General features: G+C 42.4%; 1 protein-coding gene across 2 annotated transcripts in view; it reads left to right on the top strand.

Annotated features, from left to right (window-relative positions):
* Positions 1 to 19,495, top strand: part of nt5c1aa (5'-nucleotidase, cytosolic IAa) — a 28,407-nt gene extending 8,912 nt beyond the window's left edge. Inside the window, exons 2-7 of one of the 2 annotated variants that reach the window (XM_033636232.2) lie at positions 265 to 309; positions 6,006 to 6,173; positions 7,543 to 7,672; positions 12,099 to 12,221; positions 16,371 to 16,555; positions 18,443 to 19,495. In XM_033636232.2, coding sequence (XP_033492123.1) covers positions 265 to 309; positions 6,006 to 6,173; positions 7,543 to 7,672; positions 12,099 to 12,221; positions 16,371 to 16,555; positions 18,443 to 18,799 — 1,008 coding nt within the window. In that variant the 3' untranslated portion in view covers positions 18,800 to 19,495. The remainder of the gene's footprint in view (positions 1 to 264; positions 310 to 6,005; positions 6,174 to 7,542; positions 7,673 to 12,098; positions 12,222 to 16,370; positions 16,556 to 18,442) is intronic. The other variant, XM_033636233.2, reaches the window with a different exon arrangement.
* Positions 19,496 to 21,332: the final 1,837 nt, after the last annotated feature.

Raw genomic sequence — 21,332 nt, 5'->3', positions numbered from 1 at the left:
TGGATAAGCTGCACCAAAGGTCTCGTACATCTGTAAGGCTGTTTCTGGGCAGCGCTCATAAAGAAGACCCAGGTTTTCCATCACAAACTACGCAGCACATTGTGTCAGACAAAAGGCAATATTTAAAGATTCTGTTGAAGTAAAATATCTCATTCTGTAATGTGTTGGTAATTTTTGGGTGGGACGGATAGTCAGTGAAGTTCAGTAGTGAATGAATGCTCTCTAAATACCCAACAAATAAAACCCAACTGTCATTCTGCTAAGGTGACAGGGAGACGAACCCGGAAGGTGGAGGGAGGCGTGTTCTTCGTAAGTATGTCCCATCATCATGTGAGGTCATAGGTTGTGTTCATGGCTACCATATGACCATCACTGCTGTCTTCTCACCTTCTTTTAACCTCCTCTGTGACCACTGTCGATGTGCCTGCATGATCATGGACACACCCACTCTACTAACCAACAACCTGACCCACTGCATCGTCACGTGTGCTGTCATGTTGATTCTGGATACTCACAGGCTGGACTGAGCTGATGAAGTCACAGAAAGCTACAGCTCTCTAATTTGTGTCCTCATGCTCCTGTGGGTTTTAAATTTTAATATTAGTGAATGTATTTAAAGCTCTGCTACAGGCTGAAAGAAAAGACATGTCTGAGAAAAAAGAAAGTTTGTGTAAGGAAATATAAACCGGGGAAAATTTGTCTATTTTTAAAACACAAAAAAAAATGCTTTTGGAAATATTTTTGTGATGCCGACAATTTCTCTATCTCAGACAAATCCACTGTTCCAATACTGGAGTGAAATCACGAGAGCTTTACCTCAGTTAGTGCTCCTGTGATCTGGTTTGCGGTCAGGTGGTCATAAAGCTCAGTCCAAACCGTCTGCAGTCTTTTCCTTTCTAAAATCAAACATGTTTAGTATTATCTCAAGTTTTTAGTCTTGACTCATGCAAATACTGAATTCGTACACGGTGTGAACAGCCAATAGCTGCGCTCTCTCCAGCACCAAACAGGAAGCAGCAAACCGTGTGTACAATAGACACGGAGAGGACTCCAGGGAGGTGCAAGAATGTGGACAAGTCACGGTTGCCTTGGACTGTGGATGAGTCTACAACAGTCTGTGTGTAACTGGGCATGTATCTGATCCACCATTTATTTTAGTCAGACATCCTACTTTTTGAAACGGTCCACCTCTCAATATCCTCCTCCTAAAATAGCAAATTGCTAGGACACATATGCTAATAACTGAAAGATGTCTCAGCCTTGTAAAGCCTGCACTGGCATCAAACATTTTTTCTGTCCTCTTTGAACAAGTCCATACAGCACTGGTTACACAACATCAGCGTTTAGCACATCTTTTCCTTTACAACATTGAACATTTGGAGGACCCTTCACGCTGATATGTAACACTCATACACTTAAATGGAAGCTAGCAAACCATGCTAATCAGCCTCCTTCCAGAGAGAGTAGGTAACCCTCTTTGCTATTGTTTCTACTGATTCACTCTGATAAAGCAGTCTTTCTGACTTCCTTAATTTTGAGAGTGAAAGTAGGTTTTTGAATTTTCAATTTTGATAAAAAACCAATAAGAAACAATCTCCAAATGTTACAAAAAAGTTTCCACTCTTGGGGCGTCGGTGGCTTAGTGGTAGAGCAGGCGCCCCATGTATAAGGCTGTTGCTGCAGCGGCCGGGGTTCGACTCCAGCCTGTGGCCCTTTGCTGCATGTCACTCCCTCCCTCTCCCCCCCTCACACTCATCTGTCCTATCAATTAAAGGCTTAAAAATGCCTGAAAAAAATATCTTAAAAAAAAGTTTCTACTCTTGGGGGAGCTGGAAAAGTTGGTGTAGTGATAAAAAAGTAAAAGTGCAATGGAAACAGATTCAGCCAATAAATGATGACGTACAGTTGTGCAACAAATTCTCGTATGGTATCCTACAAATTTGTGCCAAATGAATGACGTTACGTCCTTAATGTACAGTTCTGTAATGAACCTAAAGTTACAGAGGTTAGGTTTAGGGAATGATGGTTACAGTGGTCAAGTTTAGGAAAAGAAACATGGTGAGGACGTACCTTAAAATGACAAAGTTCACACAGGTCTGAATGTGCGACTCCAACAGAAAGTCTCAAGCTTAATTTTTTTTTTTTTTCTGTGACCCGTCCGCCACTCCAACCTGCCCCCTTACAAGTGGTCAGGACTGCTTCCTTGTTCAGTGCCCACAACACATTGGTTTCGTGATCACAGCCTTTCAATATGAGTGGGATATGTACAAATTTGGGTGCGTTGCTTTTTGTAGGACAACATATGAAAAATTTGTGACGTACCGTTATTGCATGGGGCACTGCAATAACTTTTGTCTTCTCTGGCTAAATTGCCCCCCCCCCCCCCACTCTTTCACTTTGAAGGTCCTGTGTGTTAATTTAGTTCTGACAAATAACAACCTTCACATGCGCCCTGGGGAGCACTTCTCTCTCTCTGGTGACAAAATAAAGCTATTCTTGTCAGTGTGTGGTGCTAACACCACCTTTATGTCTGTGTTTGGATAGAAGCAGAACAACCTGCAGGGAAGTGCTGTGTGTCTTTTTGTGGCAGAAGCTTAGTTTCATATATTTATATATATATAAATATGTATATATATATATATACATACACCGATCAACCAAAACATCAAAACCACTGACAGATGAGGTGAATAACATTAATCATCTTGTTACAGTGCAGTGTTCTGCTGGGAAACCTTGGGCTCTGACATTCATGTAGAGGCCACCTGACACGCACCATGCATCACCAGCCAGTGGTTTTAATGTTTTGGCTGATCACTGTACATATATATATATATATATATATATATATATATATATATATATATATATGTGTGTATACTGTATATGTCAAGCAATTAAACGTTCAATATAAATTAATTTTGTTAGATGTGTCGTATTTAAGCTGCTGGACTTTGGACTGACAATTTTCAGTCCTGTCAATCGTCAGCCCATTGCAATCCATACTGCAAGCGAGTTAGTTAGTTGGTCACATGTTGCGTCTGACCATCTGATTGAGTGCGATGTGACAAGGCTGCACTAGCATCAGAGCTAGCTAGCTCGGACCTCCACATTCGCTGTTAATTGCTTTGTGTTGAGGTGATATTTCAGGCTTTAAGTTCTCAGATGATACAAAAATTCCTTCCTGCAGAAACTGCAGACAGAGAACGGTGCTCCTATGAAGAGTTCCATCTGGGTGTTTTTTAAACGTTCCAGTCACGGGGCCAAGCAGCGTCTTCTCGTCTGCCTCCATCATGTGACAAAGCCACTGTGGCCTTTAATGACACACCGGGTCAAAGGGCAGCCCTAATATATATTTATATTTCTCCATACGTTAATTTATTGAGTCCAATGGGAACGTTGAAAACTTATAGGATGTGTTTTTTAAAAATGCAAAATAATATGACACAAGCCAACACTCATATTGTTTGTACAGTATGCATGTATCTATCTGATCTTTCGTGCTTTGTGGGTCAGGATTAATCCTGGGGTGTGTGTGTGTGTGTGTGTGTGTGTGTGTGTTACCAGGTAAGTAGGTGACATGTCAGCAGGCAGTGGTGTTGTGATGGAATAAAGCTAAATAGAGGCCCAGTGAATCAGTGCCCCTGTAGGCCTGTGGCCTATTTACCAGCACACAGCCAGAAGGACATGGACACAAACATGCATGTGTGTTATGACACAGACTCCTGCCCCACTGCAGACACACACACTGGATGCAGACACATATTGACTCAGAGGCATGCATTATTTACTGCCAGTATAAATGTTTCTGCTGATATGCTGTACTACTGAGCAATAAAACAGCTGACATCATCTCTATTATTAGATTGATCTTATTACATTATCATAGGATACATGCACGATTAAGATCCAAACTAAACATACTTGCATGTGTGTGTGATAACTTGTACAGCAGCAATCATTCACATGTAGGCAATGTCGGTGCACTGGTGCATCCCCCCCCCCACCACACACACATACACACAAACTTTCACAGGCACATTAAAGCCCCCTCTGCCCCCTCACATTTCTCTTCCCACCAACCAGACATCGTCTGAGTTCAGCTGCCTGCTGATGGCACTAATGCCACTTGCCCGCACAAGAATTCTGCCCTCCCCTTTTTAAACACAAGCACCCGAGCGTAAACACAAATTAAGCAACATGAGCCCAACAAGAGGCCACCGTGCCATCTAGCACTGTCCATTAGAGTCCGTGGAGGAATTGTCTATGATAAGAATCACACACACACAACAGCCAACAGCCAACAGCCTCTAAAATAAGCACAGAGATGATTATCAGATCTCTGACACAGTCTCAACAAACATGAATACTTTGAGCTTAACAAAGACTTGTTGTTGGGATAGCGTGTTTGGGAGCTAGCTAGCTAGATGTACCTGTAGTGTGTAGATGTAACTCAGCAGCCCAGAGTATAAACAGTAACTCTGTTAAACTTTGGGGTAGAACATGTTTGTCATTTTTACATTTTGTCCACCCAACCCCAGGTTGGAGCCAATGCAAATAGCCACCTGTGCAGACCTCAAAAAGTTATCACAAGTACCAGCTTGTGTTTCGCTGAGACCGAAACCAGCTGGTCTTAAACCATGCTAGGATAAATGCTGGCATTGTACATTTCTGCAAACCATGGGTACATTAGATTTTTACGTCATCATGTAGTGCATACGTTATACCTTAAGATATCTTTGGGTTTCAACATCGTTGTGGTTGTGTGGTTGGGATTAGGCACACAAAGCACTCTGTGGGCTGCTTAAACAGCCCGTCCCCTAAAATAGGGAGCGTATTGAAATTTTCATTTTTTAAATTTTCAGTTCACAGCATATTAGTTGCACACATTGTTAAAAATACTTTTCTATTATGGTATTAAACATTCAAATTTCAGGTTCAATCCTTTCTGGTTATTTACTGTTAAAGGACTTATTTTAAGATATTGGTGGGAGGGTTTTGCAGGGTACTCCAAAGTCAAGGAGACGGTCCAAGGAAAAGTGCTAATAACTCAGAAGTTGTCAAATACCTGAGCTTGGGCAGTGACTTCCAGCATCAGACACTGATGAAAAAAGCGGTGTATCCTTGATACACCGCTGGTCGGCGTTATTGTGTAAGGATGCCCAGTGGCGTCAGGAGGAAACACAGCTGGACAGCAATGTAAGAGGGCAAAAGTCCAAGAAGGGTGGGTGGAAGGGGCTGTGGATGGGTCCAACAACCACCTGGGAGGCTGTTGGACCTGTGTTCACTTCCTGTGTAATTGTAACGCCAAAGCCTGTTCTTTTTTCCTTAACCCAACCATGTGAGTGTTGGCTAAACGTAACCACGTGCGTTTGTTGTTGAAGGAAAAAAAGTCAGTTAGCAGTGTTGTACTGACGTAGTGAGTTTATTGTGAAAGAGACTGTCGGCAAACTGTACATGTCCTGTGAAGCTGTGAAAACAGAAGTGTATTTTGAAAACAGACAATTCACGTAACAGGTCGAAGGTGACACGGCGTCCCAGAAGGTCAACAACCAACACACGCAGGGTACCTTTCATGATATATCTCGACGTGGAGAGTCCATGACCAAACGTCGATTATAGATCTGCATTCATACAGTTTGTTGTAATGCAACAGCATCAACAGATAACTTCTGATGTTTTTGCATGTTGCCCAGCATGTATTGTGATGTGGAGATTTTTAACAATTTCTTTAACTGCATCAAATAAAGTTTGAATGACCCGCAGGCCTCTTGTAAAAAACTAACAGCAGCACTTGTAAAAATAAAAGGTATTATTAGCAGGGTTTAGTTTTGCCCCCCAGGTAAATATAGGCTCAACCATTCCTCCAACAGCTTTCACCCTCCTCCTTCTGTGTTTTCCACTCATCATCTCAGTGGGTCATCACTGCTTGCTCATTTTCATTGCTGTTTCTCTGTTCCTCTTCATCACAACATTTTCTGTCTTGTCTCTCATTTTTTCTGCAGCCAAAGCCAGAGAACGCAGTGACCATTGCAGTTTCCTCTCGGGTCTTGTTTCGGACCGAGCGAGAGCAGAGGGTGTTTGAGCAGAAAGGGGTGGAGGAGTATTTGAGGTACCAAATCGAACACGAGAACGAACCCTTCGCCCCCGGACCTGCTTTCCCCTTCGTCAAGGTTAAAGTCACACAAACACACAGTCACATTACAAATCCCAGCCCAATCACTAGATGGTGATGTTGGCACTGTACATTTCTGCAAACCATGAAAATCTCACATTTTATATGTATCATTTCAAAGTTTGTAAAGGAACATAGTATATGGGTTGACTTTGTTGTGAGGTGGTGACACCTGCCAAGCTGCAGAACACTGTGCGAGACCAACAAAACACAAACACCTGTAAGTCATTAATGCATTTTTAGTGACTTTTTAGCCACCGAACTTTGCTGTTTTTTAGTCACCTGTTGCATGTTTTTACCGGGAAAATTGCCACAAAAAGCAACTATTTTTTACCAAGACATTGCTGCATTTCCAGCCAGGATAGTGCCACAAAAAGTGATTGTTTTTTTACGGAGACATCACTGTGTTTCCAGCCCAGATCATGCCATGAATAGCAATTGTTTTTTACAGAGACAGCCCTGTATTTTCCAGCCAGGATAGTGTCAGAAAAAGCAGTTGTTTTTATATGAAACATCATTGCTATATTACCAGCGGGGACAGTGTGATAAAAAGCGTTATCTTTTTATGAGACATCCCTACATTTCCAGCCAGGATAGTGTCTTAAAAAGAGTTTAATTTTTACAAGACATACCTGCATTTCCAGCTGAGATAGTGTCACAAAAAGCAGTTGTTTTTATACAAAACATCATTGCTATATTACCCACTGGGACAGTGTCATGAAAAGAGTTTTGTTTTCATGAGACATCCCTACATTTCCAGCCGGGATAGTCTCTTTCAAAGAGTTTAATTTTTACAAGACATACCTGCATTTCCAGCTGAGACAGTGTCACAAAAAGTGGTTTTTTTTTTAAAGAGACATCCCTATATTTCCAGCCAGGATAGTGTCTTACAAAGAGGTTAATTTTTACAAGACATACCTGCATTTCCAGCTGAGATAGTGTCACAAAAAGCGGTTGGTTTTTTACGGAGACATCACTGCATTTCCAGCTGGGATAGTGCCAGGAAAAACATGAAGACACCGCTGCATTTCCCTCAGAACAGTGCCATGAAGAGTGGGTATTTTTTACGGAGACATTGCTGCATTTCCAGCTGAGATAATACCACCAAGAGCGGCTATTTTGAGCCTAATCCAAATGTTTTTTGTGCTTAAACTTAACCACATGTTAACCACAGTGTTGTTGAAATGTAAAGACACGTAAAGTTTTAACAAATCTGCTACAACATAAAAATGTAAAAACATACCAGTGTAACGTGGTTTGCAGAAACAAACAGAAACAATGCCTTCATTTATTCTGGCGACTGTGTTGCAAATACAGCGTAGTTTAATTAGCAGACTGCACGTTCGACTTATTTTGTCCCGTCACAGGCTCTGGAGGCAGTGAACGCTCGTCTGCGGGAGCTGTACCCACAAAGCGAAGAACTATTTGACATTGTTTTGGTGACGTACAACCATGCCCACGTAGGAATCCGACTCATCAACACCATCAACCATCACAGTAAGTTTTACAAGAGAGTTCATTTTAAACGTGTGCATCAAGCTGAGAAAATAGGTGCTTTATACTTAGCATCTTTTCCAGAGTTAGACAGCAATGGCAATAACGCAGCAGGTTAAAGCCCCGCTACGCAGAATCTGAAAATTTATGACTGTGGCGACCCTCAGTGGCATTATCAGATGATACAGTGTGGCAGGCAGGATTGTGGCTATAAATAGTTTCCTGTCATGGTGCAGCTCATTGATAGCTTGGTACGAGATCAGATTTCAAACAGCTACACAGACACTTACAATTCAGTTTGACAAGATTATTACCTCACTGTCTGTGCAGCCAAACTGACACTGTGCATAAACATAGAATCTAAATGAAATGACATAGAAGAGATTAAATTAAAATAAAAAAGAAAGATAAAACTTGACCACTGTATTAGATGTTTAAAGGCATATACTGATGTAATGAGATACTGAAGCTGATGCAAACTAAGCTGAGAGACAAACAGCAAAGTGTGTGAACAGCTGACTGACTGGACCCTTCCCAGGAAAATCTCAGACCCTGTGATGACGTCTTCCTCACCGACCGCTTCCTGTTCAGCTCCTCATGTGTTTTCATGTCCCCGGATCTTCGCTCCAGGGTCAGATCAAGATTACATCCTTCGGGATGTAAAAATAATCTGAGGGGGACGAAACAAAAACAGGTCCGAGCGGAGCCACCAAAGCAACACACGGCCATCCAGATGCTTCCATGTTAGATCTCTCTGGTTGCTCCCAGCATGAGGGGGCCCGGTACATTAGAACAGTCTGCTGACCGCCGACCTTTCCTACAGAGCTAAATGCAAACATGGCTTTTCTGATGTCACAGAGATAAGGGTTTGCTGACCAGCTCCTCTGCCAGCGATGGACCTCCACGGGAGACAGGGTCATGAAAAATGATTAAGGAAAAAACTATTAATGTGTTTGAGCCTCAGACAAACATTATCATTCACCTCTCATCACCTGCTTACACTGGCTATTTTTAACAGCCGCAGGGTGAGGTATAAAGTTTCTCTCTTTGCATTTGGATTACTGGGGACATGTATAGAGTTGGTGCATGGCTGCAAATGACAAGTAAACATGCCCGCCGACAGTTTCATTCATCTGCTTTGCATGTATAACATGGAGGACCCAAGGGCCACGATGACTGGCAGGTCCTGTAATTTCCTCTGTGTGCAGCAAATTGAGATTTCATGTGATAACATTTTCGTTCTCTATGGAAATCAAAACTGGAGCCACTACACGACCTCATATATGCGTGGTTATGCATAGAAGCCCATACTGACACACACCCCTGGCTGTCAAGTATTGACAGTGAGGCTGTGTCTCTGCAGTTCTGCTGATTTCCTGCCTTCCTATTACCATGTTTTAGATCTTCTGACCAAGCAAATAAAACATACAAAGACAGATTATATGAAAACATTTTTGCAAGGGGGGAAAAAAGATACAAAGACATCAATGGTGAGGAGATTTTCCATCAAGTGACTCCCACGCTCCGTCCTGTCTTAAAGGCAGGGGACACTCGGGAGGTTTGACATGATGAGGTGCAGTATAGGGCGGGGGCCAAACTCACCAGGGCCCGACTACAAAGCTGAATAAACCATGAAGGGAATCTGTAGAGGACAGTCACTACTTTGAACTCTGTTCCTCTGTTTCTTTAAGTCTCCATCTGCCTTCAGCCGGTCTATGAGTCATACTGTATATGCCTCTCTTTGTGTCCACAAGTCTTTCTGTACTTCTTTTAAACCTGCACTGCACTACTTTGCACTTTTGCAAATCCAAATAGAGTAAGTTGATGTTCAAAACATTAAATCCATCCTTCAAGAGTGTACTGCTGATGAGCTCACATTCCTCTGGACGCAGTCCTCAGATGGTGGCTCATGTTGCATTTTCTTCTATATCTTTAAATGAAATGGCAGCTGGGGAAAAGCTACCTGTTAGCACCCTGATGAAGGTAAAACAGCTGAAGACATTTAGTGATAAAGCATGTAGTTCTGGGGACGAGTCATGTTTTATTTTTGAGGGATTAGCATTAAGTTTATTGCTATACCTGCATTCTCGTAGTTAGACAATATATCCAGTTTTGGAGTTTTGGGGAGGAATAAACAATATGTAATTAAACAAGTAGTTTAACTAAATGTTGCAGTAGCTTAAGTCACATTTCAAAGTTCAGAAAGGAAGGGCTTAATGCAAAAACAGGTCAGCAGACTGGACAGAAAGTGAGCGTTAAAGTTCTAGTGTGGGTGATTTCGTGGCATCTAGCGGTGAGATTGCAGAACTAAAACTTCTCCCATGAGCCAATTATGTTGGGTGGCTGAGGCAAAAACGTGAATGTCTCTATCTAGAGTAATTTTTTGGTCCGTTGTGGTTAGAGCAACATGGCGGAGTCTGTGGCAGAAGACCCGTCCCTATATAGATATAAACGGCTCATTCTAAGGTAATGAAAACACAGTTCTTATTTTCAGGTGATTAAAAACCAATAAAACATAGTTTTAATTGTTAATTTTGCCAGTATATGCCACTAAATTCTACACACTGGACCTTTAATGTAAAGGCTGGTACAGAGAACAAAGAAAGGAGAGATATTGGACGATGGACACCAGCAGCAAACGCAAACAACCTGACAACTGACTAAATACACACAGGACTGATCAACTGATGAAAAACAGGTGTAAGGGAAATAAGTTAGGAAAAAGACAGTAGCCCCTTTTACACTGCCAGATTTTCCACGAATGTTGGGCTGTTTTGCCGGCAAGCTGCAAGCGTTTAGACACACAGAGGTGGAATGGCGAGTTGATCTGAGGTGCCCAGTTTTCCGCCTCGTAGGGTAGACATATTGCCGGAACTCTTTTAGTTTAATCAGACCAAGGCAGCCTTCCACAACAGGAGGGGCTGTTGATGACTTGTGGGAGGAGCTGTTGATGACTCCGCACGTGCGACCCACTGGCGGTGGATAAACAGAAAACAGCTGATAGCAGGAATTAGCGAGCAGCTAGTAGCAAGAGGGAAACACAAACCTGACAGACACTGTAAAGATGAGCAACTGGGGAGACAAGGAATCGCACGCCCTCCTTGTCCTCGCAAACGAAGAGGCCATTAACCATCAGATGACGGGGACGGTGAAGAACGGGTCGACTTACGAGGGAATCGCCGACTTACCAGCCGCGGCTTCCCTGAAAAAGGCGCATTCTGTATAACCAAAAGTAGGCAGGCGGCATTTTGCTGCACTCCCCGCTTTTGTTTTTATACTGCCAATGCTGAAAAAAGACTGATTGGGCTTTCCTGCAAATTTGCACAACTCCTGTTTAAAAAGGGCTAAAGACAGGGAGTAAAACAAGACATGACACATGAGGAGTGGCCTTCACAATAAGTAACAGATATAAACAAATACAAACGGATTAAGTGTTACAAACTGGGGTCGTGAAGTTTGAAAAACGTGAGTGTTTAGCTGCAGGGATCTATTGAAAATATCCTGTTGGTTGCATTATGGGAAATGTAGGCTCCAGCTGTTGAGGTGTGACTCATACGAAGGACAAAAAATCTGAACATTTTGGCCTCAGCTGCATCAATTTTGACCATTCTTTTATTATTTGTCTCTAAAAAGTCTCTCATCTTTAGAGAGGTGCAATATAAAACTGCTGGAGTATCCTTGTCTCAGACGAGTTTCTTTCCTGCTGCAGCTTTGAATAAATGCTTTAACCTCGCCATTTCTCTTTTCACAATCAGCACATCAATCTCCCACTCACAATAACCTTCTCTTTCACTATATCTCCATCTATCTTACGTGTCACTCACCTATTCTCACTCTATTACAGCCCTCAGCTCTCAAACACATTCTGTCACATCTCCATCCTGACATTAGTCTAATGCTCCACACGATCCTCCCGTGGCCTCTCGCTCTGTTCCTTCATAAATATCAGATCATTTTACCTGAACAGCTCTGTAGTCATGGATCTAATTACCTAATATCAGTCTCCTCTCGTTCTCCACATACCACCTCTCCTCTGCTGAATGAAGAGCCTTCTTCAGCCAAAAAGCAAGCAGACACTCAGCCACCAATCATTCCCTGTTCCTCTCCTCTGCACAGCCTCGCCCCTCCCACAGTCCCCTCTTCACCCTGCTAGTTAACCCCCTTTGAACCCTCTACACCTTTTAAGTCTTTGTATGTTAATCCTCTCACCATGTCCTTAACCCCATCTCCTCCCACTTCACCCTCCGTGACGCCATGACAGATTTAGAGCTTCAGCTCCTGGCTGACATATGGAGGTTTCTGTTTTGATTCTGTCGTTTTGTGTCTGGGTGTGTTATGCTGCAAATGTGCTGCATGCTGACATTTAACACGGGATGAAACTGACACTGAAACTAAAAACCTTGTTCTTGTTTGTTGTTCTTGTCCCCAGATTTGTTTATTGAGAGGTTTTGTATGACGGGGGGAAGCAGTCCTATTGGCTACCTGAAGGCCTGGCACACCAACCTCTACCTGTCAGCTGATGCTGACAAGGTCAGGGAGGCACTGGCTGAAGGTGAGCAAACACACACACACACACACACGCAGAGAGACAAAGATTAGGAAGATTAAGTTTAATTTTGTGAGGTATCTGTTACCTAAGAATTAGAGGTGATGACCTACAGCGCTGCAAAGCTGAAAAGTGATATGACTGCAAGATAAAGTCGGCATAGTAATATTTGCAAAGCACAGTCCCAGTTATCAGTCTTACCATGTTTCATTGGATCACAGTCAGGATATTATAGCCCACTGAAGCTTTGTATGGTGTTGACTTGGATCGTGAATGACATTGAGTGAAACAGCAACAGGTTGCCCAAAACATAACCCACATTCTGTGGCTAAGAAACCGCTGGAAACACTGCAATAACTTGCTAAAAACCAACCAATTTTGTTGTTTGCTGGTCTCAAACAATGGTCTGCAGCTTGGCAGGTGTCACGCCATGCGCCATCCCCTCCACCTCCAAATGACAAAGTCAGCGTATACTCCATTGCTTTAGAAACGTTGATATGATACATATGAAACATCAATTCATTGCATTTGTGGTTTGCAGAAACATACCATGCCAACATTTTCTTCTGGCAACTGGGCCGCATGATTAATTACATGTAAGAAACAAGGACTGGGCCGTAATCTGCTGCATGATTTATTCTTTGTAAAAAAAATAAATAAATAAAAAAATAAAATAAAATAAAATCCTCACATTCTCTCAGTTTTGTTACTGTGCAAAAGAGTCAGATTAGTCATTAGAATAAAATGTTGGCATTGTACATTTTTGCAAACCACGGATACGATCCTGCCGCTTTGTCAGTGGACATACACGTAAGAATCTGATGTGCTAGGTACCCTCTCATGTCAGTTTTGGATGCTCGGGGACAGCGTGTCAATTTACGCTTGTGACCTTAATTGTGTCTTTTCAAGATTAAACTTACCTTGCAAGTAAAACTCTTCATTTTTAGGTTTATTTCCTTAACTTTAGACAACAAAAGCACGTGGTCAGGGCTAGAAAAAAACATCATGATTTGTCTTAAAATTCCTATGGTAAATGAACAGCAGCCTCCCAGGTGAATGTCCAGAGTTTTTCTGACTTATCCACCTCCCCTCCCGCCCCTCCCTATATACGCTTTCTCACTCATTATGTTACAGTCGTTACAAACTGCCAATGTCTGGTACATAACTGATACTGCTGAGAAAGGTGCCTTTGACGCCAACATCCATTGACAGAGCGCTGGGTTGTTGCCTGCTGCCTCTAAAACTTATGTTTCGTATCATACCTCTGTATAAGGTGCCTCTGTGCATCAGTAACAATGACATTACTGACAAAGTGGTGGTATTTGATGAGTTTGGAGTAAGAACAGGCTGGAGACACTGAGGAGAAACAGCTGCAGAGCTGCAGACCACCATGTAGGCTGAGTCTTTTGCAGTGGGTTAGAATCCGATCTGTGACCCTTTGCTTAGTGACACCCCCCTTTCACTCTCCAGCTGTAATAAAGGCAATAAAGAAGCCCTAAAAGATAATTTTAATTTAAAAAAGTGTAAAGTTTGAACATATCTGCTACATACAAAGGTTACAGGTGAATGGTTTGCAGAGATGTACAATGTCAACATTTATTCTGCTTTCTTTTTTAGTTAATTGACCTATGGCTAAGCCACGCCCCCTCCACTTACTCGGACAAACATTCAGTGAGCGGCGCTATGGCAGGTGTCACAGTACACGGCATTTCACAGGAGAAATTGATGATTTTTGGGGACATAACGATCAGATGTCATTGAGAAGTAACCAAAAGGGCCTAAACTACGCATTCGAGGGATATATTCATCATTTTATTGTTGAGAAGGTCGATGAAAAGCTTCAATTACAAGCCAAAATTTACAGGTCACAGTGTACGCTTGTGAACCGCATCTGGTTGCCGTCACCATCAAAGACAACAAGTTAAAGTGCCACTGAAGTTAAGGTTTTTGGCTCAGAATATGAGAAAAGGATAACGGCCTTTTTACCATCTTTACCAAGAGTGTCTCTCCGTTAGTTTGGTGCTACAGTATTTACACTGAATCATTCAGCATAACGTTTGCCAACCTTTGTTATCTCTGCCATTACAGATAAGTTAATGAAGCTAAGCTCCAGAAGTTAACGTTAGCTTAACTAGAGCCCTTTGGACAACAGCTAACAATGATGTACGATCACCAAAGTACAAAACTAGAACAAAATAGGCTAATGAACTCCCAGCAAACAAGGTGACATGATGAACAACGCAGCTAGGAGCTAACGTTAGGCTAACTTTAGCTAACGTTAGCTAGAGATGTTAAAGATAACTTTATATTTCTTTCCAGCAAAGTGACAATATGTTGCCTCAAACACAATGTTGACTTCAGACAGACACTCTATCATGCCTGTTTAGTTTTATTAGTATTATCATAAGCTCAGGTGTAATTGCAAAGTGCAATTGGGGGAAAACTCCAGTACTGCCTTTAAACTTCAATTTAAATGGAAAGAAGTGCGATGCTTTTAAATTCTCACACACACGATGAGCTGCAAGTAAATTCTCTCTGTCCTGTTTGCATATTGAGCAGAGGTGACTGACATCTTGTGCGATGCTGTAGTCTCATTATCATAAACCGACACATTAACGATTCCCCCTCTCTGTGTTCCCTTGATGGATTCCCGCGTGTCATGGCACATCAAGGCGTACACTAAAGGGAGCACCAGCAGGCTGTAACATCCCATTTGCTCTGGCTGTGGCTCTGAATATGTATATATATTTGAAAACATGGGCTGCTTCCTGCCAAAGAAATACAAGATGTTAAAAAGCTCTGCTGACAAGGAGCTGGGAACAGAATACACTGATGTGAAATTTGCAGGACTTGAGGTGACAACCGCTTCTGATGGTTTAAATTTGTTCAGTGCAGCACATTTCATGCTGCATTATTATTGCTGTCAGAAAGGAAGAGCTCATACTGAAACAGAGCAAATAGGGTCGAAACTAAAAGGAAAATCCTGCAAAGCCGATCCAGAATAGAAGAAACCAGTTTCAAACTAACTGATTCTACGAAACGACATGTTGTTTTTCCTGTGTCACAGCCTGTGTGCAAAGAGGGCTGAAGGAAAATTAACTGGAGAGCTGATTGATCACAGCATGACCACATACTTCTCAAGGTGACTTCATGTGACTTACACGCTTCATGTCAGTAATGCAGTGACTGTGTGAAGCATACACCCACCAGCAACCCCCCCCCCACACACACACACACACACACACACTCAAAAGACTCAAGCAAAGGAAGTGTCCTTGACATTCTACGTGAAAGGTCTCAATCAGCTGCGAAGCCTCTTGTTATGTAACACTTTCTGTACGCTGAAGGCCATCACTAGTATCTGATCTGAGAGTGTTTTAAATAGCATTAATATCACAGCAGCTGCAACAACATCAATAATACTTTGCTGATTTGGTCTATTCAAAGCAGGAAGTAAAGTGAAAGGCAGTTCTAACTACAGACTGTGGAAGTAACCATGCTAACATCACCCATTGGTTTGTGGACTCTTGTTTTGAAGCCTCAAATTTGACATTTTGGAAGTCAAATATTTGGACCAATGGGTGGAGATAATCCTAACGCTAGCTGCTAGCTTACTTAGTTACTGCTAGCATGGTGCATTTACAGCTGTGGTTAACCCAGCTGGCATACAACTGACAATGTTAAATTGTGATGGTTGTAAAAAGGTTGGCAAATTTTTTTTATATCAACATTTAAATTTCAGAAAGATGTTTCAATGGTGAAACAGTGTTTGTGTTGTGAAATCAACGCTGATTCATCTTTCAAAATCAAAACACAATTCAGCAGTGATTTAATCATGGTATATGGCGTTGATTTAACAGTGAATAAACATTGGAACTTAACTGGATTAACTGGGATCATGCTAATGCTATATCTGCTGGCAAAAAAACAAGATTTTAACCAATAAAACCAATATACACCTTTATGTGATGAGCCACGCCCTCCGCAATATTCATTGCCTTATAGAAGCTCAGTTTTAGTAAGTTTTCCAACTTTTGCCAAGAGGGAACTTTAGATATTGGTCCCTAGATTATGTTCACCCAGTTTCATGCAGATCACTCAAACTTATTAACTATTAACTTATTCTTTCTCTTTGATGTCTGTGTCTGTGTCCAGGCATCGCAGCAGCCACCATGTTCATGCCAGAGAAGCTGACGGAGGTATCGGAGTCCCAGCTGAGGGTGGCGTTTGATGGTGACGCTGTCCTCTTCTCTGATGAATCGGAGCGCATCTTCAAGGCCCACGGGCTGGACAAGTTCTTTGAACATGAGAGGGACAACGAGGACACGCTGTTGGATCATGTAGGTGGTTTTCACTGGAGGTCATTGTGCTGACGTCATGAATATATTACAGTGCAGATTGCATTTCACTCTATCTATGAATAAGCATGTTTTTTTTGTACAGTAATTAAAGGGAAATTTCGGTTTATTTCAACCTGTCTCCTATCGTCCTAAATTTGTTTAAAGTGACTAGTGACATAAAAATAATAGTTAGCATGTTAGCCGTTAGCCTAGATACAGCCGGGGCGCATAGTAGCGTCAGACCTGTTAAAACGTAAGTGAACGGGCAACCGTCAAGTGCAAAGTTAGTCCACTAAACAAGCTTTTTTTCCACAAAGACCGCCTCATATCGTTAGGATAAATGTCAGAGAACATATAGAAAACGACATGTAAACTTGTTGTCTTACCTTACCGGTGTGGTGCCATGTTTGTTTACCATTTAGCTGTGCTTTCCAAAGCGCGGCCGAAATATATTGTGCGAGCTCTAGATAAAGCCCAGCTGGATACTACTCCAGGTGGAGGTGTCTCGTCCTCGGTCACATCCAGACCTTGAAAATAAGGCTGCAACCGGTCCCATTCCTTGCAACAGAGGCATTCCTCTTCTGTGGGCACTGGGGCACAGCATTCACAGGTACACCACCAATCTCCAGAGCTACGCAGCCTTGCAGCAGCCATTCCTCCTCTCTCGTCCTCTACCTGTTGCGCCCCTCTCTCTCTCTCCTCCTCCGTTCTTCAATTTCACAAAGTTCTTCTGTTTACCATCTAGCTCTGCTTTCCAAAGCGCAGCCGAAATATCACGAGAACAAGCAGCGATCTCGTACCGTGCCTGAAATCTAGCGAGAACAAGCAGCAACAGCTGGAAGGCAGAACCGGACAGTATCCTGAAAAGTTCATTCATTTATTTTATGAAAGATTTATAGAATAATGGCTGACATTTTGCCAGACTTCGACTTTGTGGAGGAGGAATTTGATTTTGCAGAGTTTGATGGCTGCCCTTATTTATTTGAGCCAAAATACACTGACGAAGAGCTTCCCCACAGAAGAGGAATGCCTCTGTTGCAAGGAATGGGACCGGCTGCAGCCTTATTTTCAAGGTCTGGATGACACCGAGGACCAGACACCTCCGCCTGGAGTAACGTTAGTATCCAGCTGGGCTTTATCTAGAGCTCGCGAGATATATTTCGGCTACGCTTTGGAAAGCACAGCTAAATGGTAAACAAACATGGCAGCACACCGGTAAGGTAAGACAACAAGTTTACATGTCGTTTTCTATATGTTCTCTGACATTTATCCTAACGATATGAGGCGGTCTTTGTGGAAAAAAAGCTTGTTTAGTGGACTAACTTTGCACTTGAAGGTTGCCCGTTCACTTACGTTTTAACAGGTCTGACACTACTATGCGCCCCAGCTGTATCTAGGCTAACGGACAACATGCTAACTATTATTTCTATGTCACTAGTCACTTGAAACAAATTTAGGACGATAGGAGACAGGTTGAAATAAACTGAAATTTCCCTTTAAAGAGAAAGCTTTAAATCTTACTTGCCTTTGTAGCCCTGCAATGCCATTTCCATGCAGCCCTAATCACCCATGAATGATCATGTAGCTGTACTTGATATAAAATGTAATCAACTGATAACTCTTTGAATGAATTGTGCAACATTATATGATAAATGGTTTCAGACTGTCAGTTGATGCATTGTTCAACCAGCACTTTATTAAATTAGCTTTGAGTTATGCAGGCTTGAGAAGAAGTTATGCTGAAGTTTGCTCATGCTACACGAGTATATAGATGTGGAATGACACAGCAATAAGACCTGATGATGCCAGGTGTAAAACACACAAAACAAAACACTGAAACAAAAGAACACACTGATTTCTCATCATCTCTTTCCTCCTCTGTGTCAGGGCCCCCTGAAGGGCTTCCTGGAGGCACTGGGGAAGCTCCAGAAAAAGTTTTACGCCAAAGGCCAGCGCCTGGACTGTCCCATCCGAACATACTTGGTCACAGCTCGCAGCGCGGCCAGCTCTGGGATCCGGGCGCTGAAGACACTCAGGGCCTGGGGCTTGGAGATCGACGAGGCCTTGTTCCTCGCAGGGGCACCGAAGGGCCCCATGTTGGAAAAGATCAGGCCTCATATCTACTTTGATGATCAGATGTTTCATGTGGAGGGAGCGGCCGAGATGGGCACCATCGCTGCCCACGTGCCCTACGGTGTGGCACAGAAACATACGGCCAAACAGAACACTAGTGTGGGGAAGTAGACAGCAGGACTTCAGGTGCCAATGACAACAGAAGGACTATGGGATGGAGAAACATCTTAGAGAAAAGCAAAGTGAAGCTCAGAAGTTTCAGAGCATGGAGACATGAACTTGTACTGAATTATATGTGGAAATGCATCATTTCCAGAATGTAGCAACTGTACTGTGAGTTTGTTTGATCACATGTAAACAGTCTCAATGCCATCATGCAAGGAGTTACAAACAGGTCTGGGTGGAGCATTTTACACTATGTCAAATCTCCAGTCGACTCAGTACTGATGTGTTTGTCAGATCTTGTGGTATATGGGAAATTCAAAGGTGCTTGATTGCCATGGCGACCCGCTACTTCTCTCACTACTACCTGTCTTCATAGAGAAGACACCTCGTCAGCGAATGCATGAGGATACTGAAGGAATGGCTTCGGTGATATTTACATAACTTGAGTAAAGCACAGAGACGACACTGTATGTTGGCATTAAATGAGCCATGAACACGATGCAGAGATATTATAAAGATTATTATAGTGATGTACTGTAGCACAAGAGTCAGCATTTAAAGTTTATGTGTCAAAGTTTGACTTCACACGAATGTAAAATTGTTTGTTTGCAATGATACAAAATGTGTTGTATGTTACTGAAGATAGTAATATTATGTACTATTGTATTAGTACGAAACAAATACAGAGAGCCATAAGTTTCAGTTGGTGCCTTACTTTCAATGAAGACACTATTTTAAACCCATATGAGCAGTGTGGTCGGGTCAATACTTTGCTCATGAGTAAAATATCTCAACAACTGATGGGTTGCTATAAAATTCAGTTTAGACAAACACCTGCCACTTTATTAGGTACACCTTGCTAGTACCAGGTTGGACCCCTTTTTAATTCTTGGTGTCACAGAATCAACGAGGTGCTGGAAACATTCCTCAGAGATGTTGGTCCATATTGACATGAAGACATCACACAGTTGCTGCAGATTTGTCGGCTGCACATCCATGACGAGAATCTCCCGTTCCAGCACATCCCAAAGGTGCTCTATTGGACTGAGATCTGGTGACTGTGGAGGCCATTGGAGTACAGTGAACTCATTGTCATGTTTGAGATGATGTGAGCTTTGTGACATGGTGCGTTATCCTGCTGGAAGTAGCCATCAGAAGATGGGTACACTGTGGTCATAAAGGGATGGACACGCTCAGCAACAATACTCAGGTAGGCTGTGGTGTTTAAACCATGCTCAGTTGGTACTAAGAAAATCTCCCCCACACCATTACACCAGCAGCAGCAGCCTGAAGCGTTGATACAAGGCAGGATGGATCCATGCTTCCATCTGAATGTGGTTTTTCCAATCTTCTATTGTCCAGTTTTGGTGAGAAAACCCGTGTGAATTGTAGCCTCAGTTTCCTGTTGTTAGCTGACAGGAGTGGCACCTGGTGTGGTCTTCTGCTGCTGTAGCCCATCTGCTTCAAGGTTGCACAAGGTGTTGTTGCTTCAGAGATGCTCTTCTGCACACCTTGGTTGGAACCAGTGCTTATTTGACTTCCTGTTGCCTTTCTATCATCTTGAACCAGTCTGGCCATTCTCCTCTGACCTCTGGCATCAACAAGGCATTTTGGCTCACTGGATATTTGCTCTTTTTGGGACCATCCTCAGTAAACCCTAGAGATGGTTGTGCTGAAAATCCCAGTAAATACTCAGACCAGCCCGTCTGGCACCAACAACCATGCCACGTTCAAAGTCACTTCAATCACCTTTCTTCGTCATTCTGATGCTCCGTTTGAACTTCAGTAGCTCGTCTTCATCATGTCTACATGTATTGAGTTGCTGCCACGTGATTGGCTGATTAGCTATTTGCGATTACAAGCAGTTGTACAGGTGTACCTAATAAAGTGGCCAATGAGTGTATTTGGTCTGCAGAGAATGAAACTGAATACATTTCCCTGACTTTTCATGTTGTGTCACAGGTCAGGATTGTACAAACATTTCAGGCACCATTAACATGCTCAAGTTTCACCTCACCTCTACTATTTCATTATTCTGTTAGTAGGCTACAAAACAAATACAGACAGCTATAAGTTTCAGTGGGTGCCTTTAGTTATTTGAACGCAACACGACAGGTCAAAATTGTTGGGGAGACCAGGGGCGTTCGTAATATTTTTTGGTTCTGATGTCATTAGGGACTGTTCATTATTTATGAGAGGGGAGAGGGGGTAGAAAAAGGGGAAAAGGGGAGGCATGTCAAATAGATTTAGAATAGAATACCTTTTTAAGCATTGGGGAGGGACTTATGTTTCTTTTAATTTGGCTTAGCGTAGGGGGACACAACTTTAAATGGCTGTATTTAGTATTTATGTTATGATGATGCTGATTTTTTCACCAACATTACACCATTTATCACAGCCAGAAACTGTAAAAACAGAAACTATTGTTATATTTACAAATTTCTGACGACCCTTGAACGCACTGTTTCATCACAATAACTTTTTTCTACAGGTCTCATTTAGAACTTTGCCAAAAATAAACCTTTTGCACTAACTAACC

Source organism: Epinephelus lanceolatus, chromosome 16, assembly GCF_041903045.1.
Source record: "Epinephelus lanceolatus isolate andai-2023 chromosome 16, ASM4190304v1, whole genome shotgun sequence".
Lineage (NCBI taxonomy): Eukaryota > Metazoa > Chordata > Actinopteri > Perciformes > Serranidae > Epinephelus > Epinephelus lanceolatus.
The sequence above is the reverse complement of the archived record's forward strand: the minus strand, read 5'-3'. Positions and strand labels throughout refer to the sequence as shown.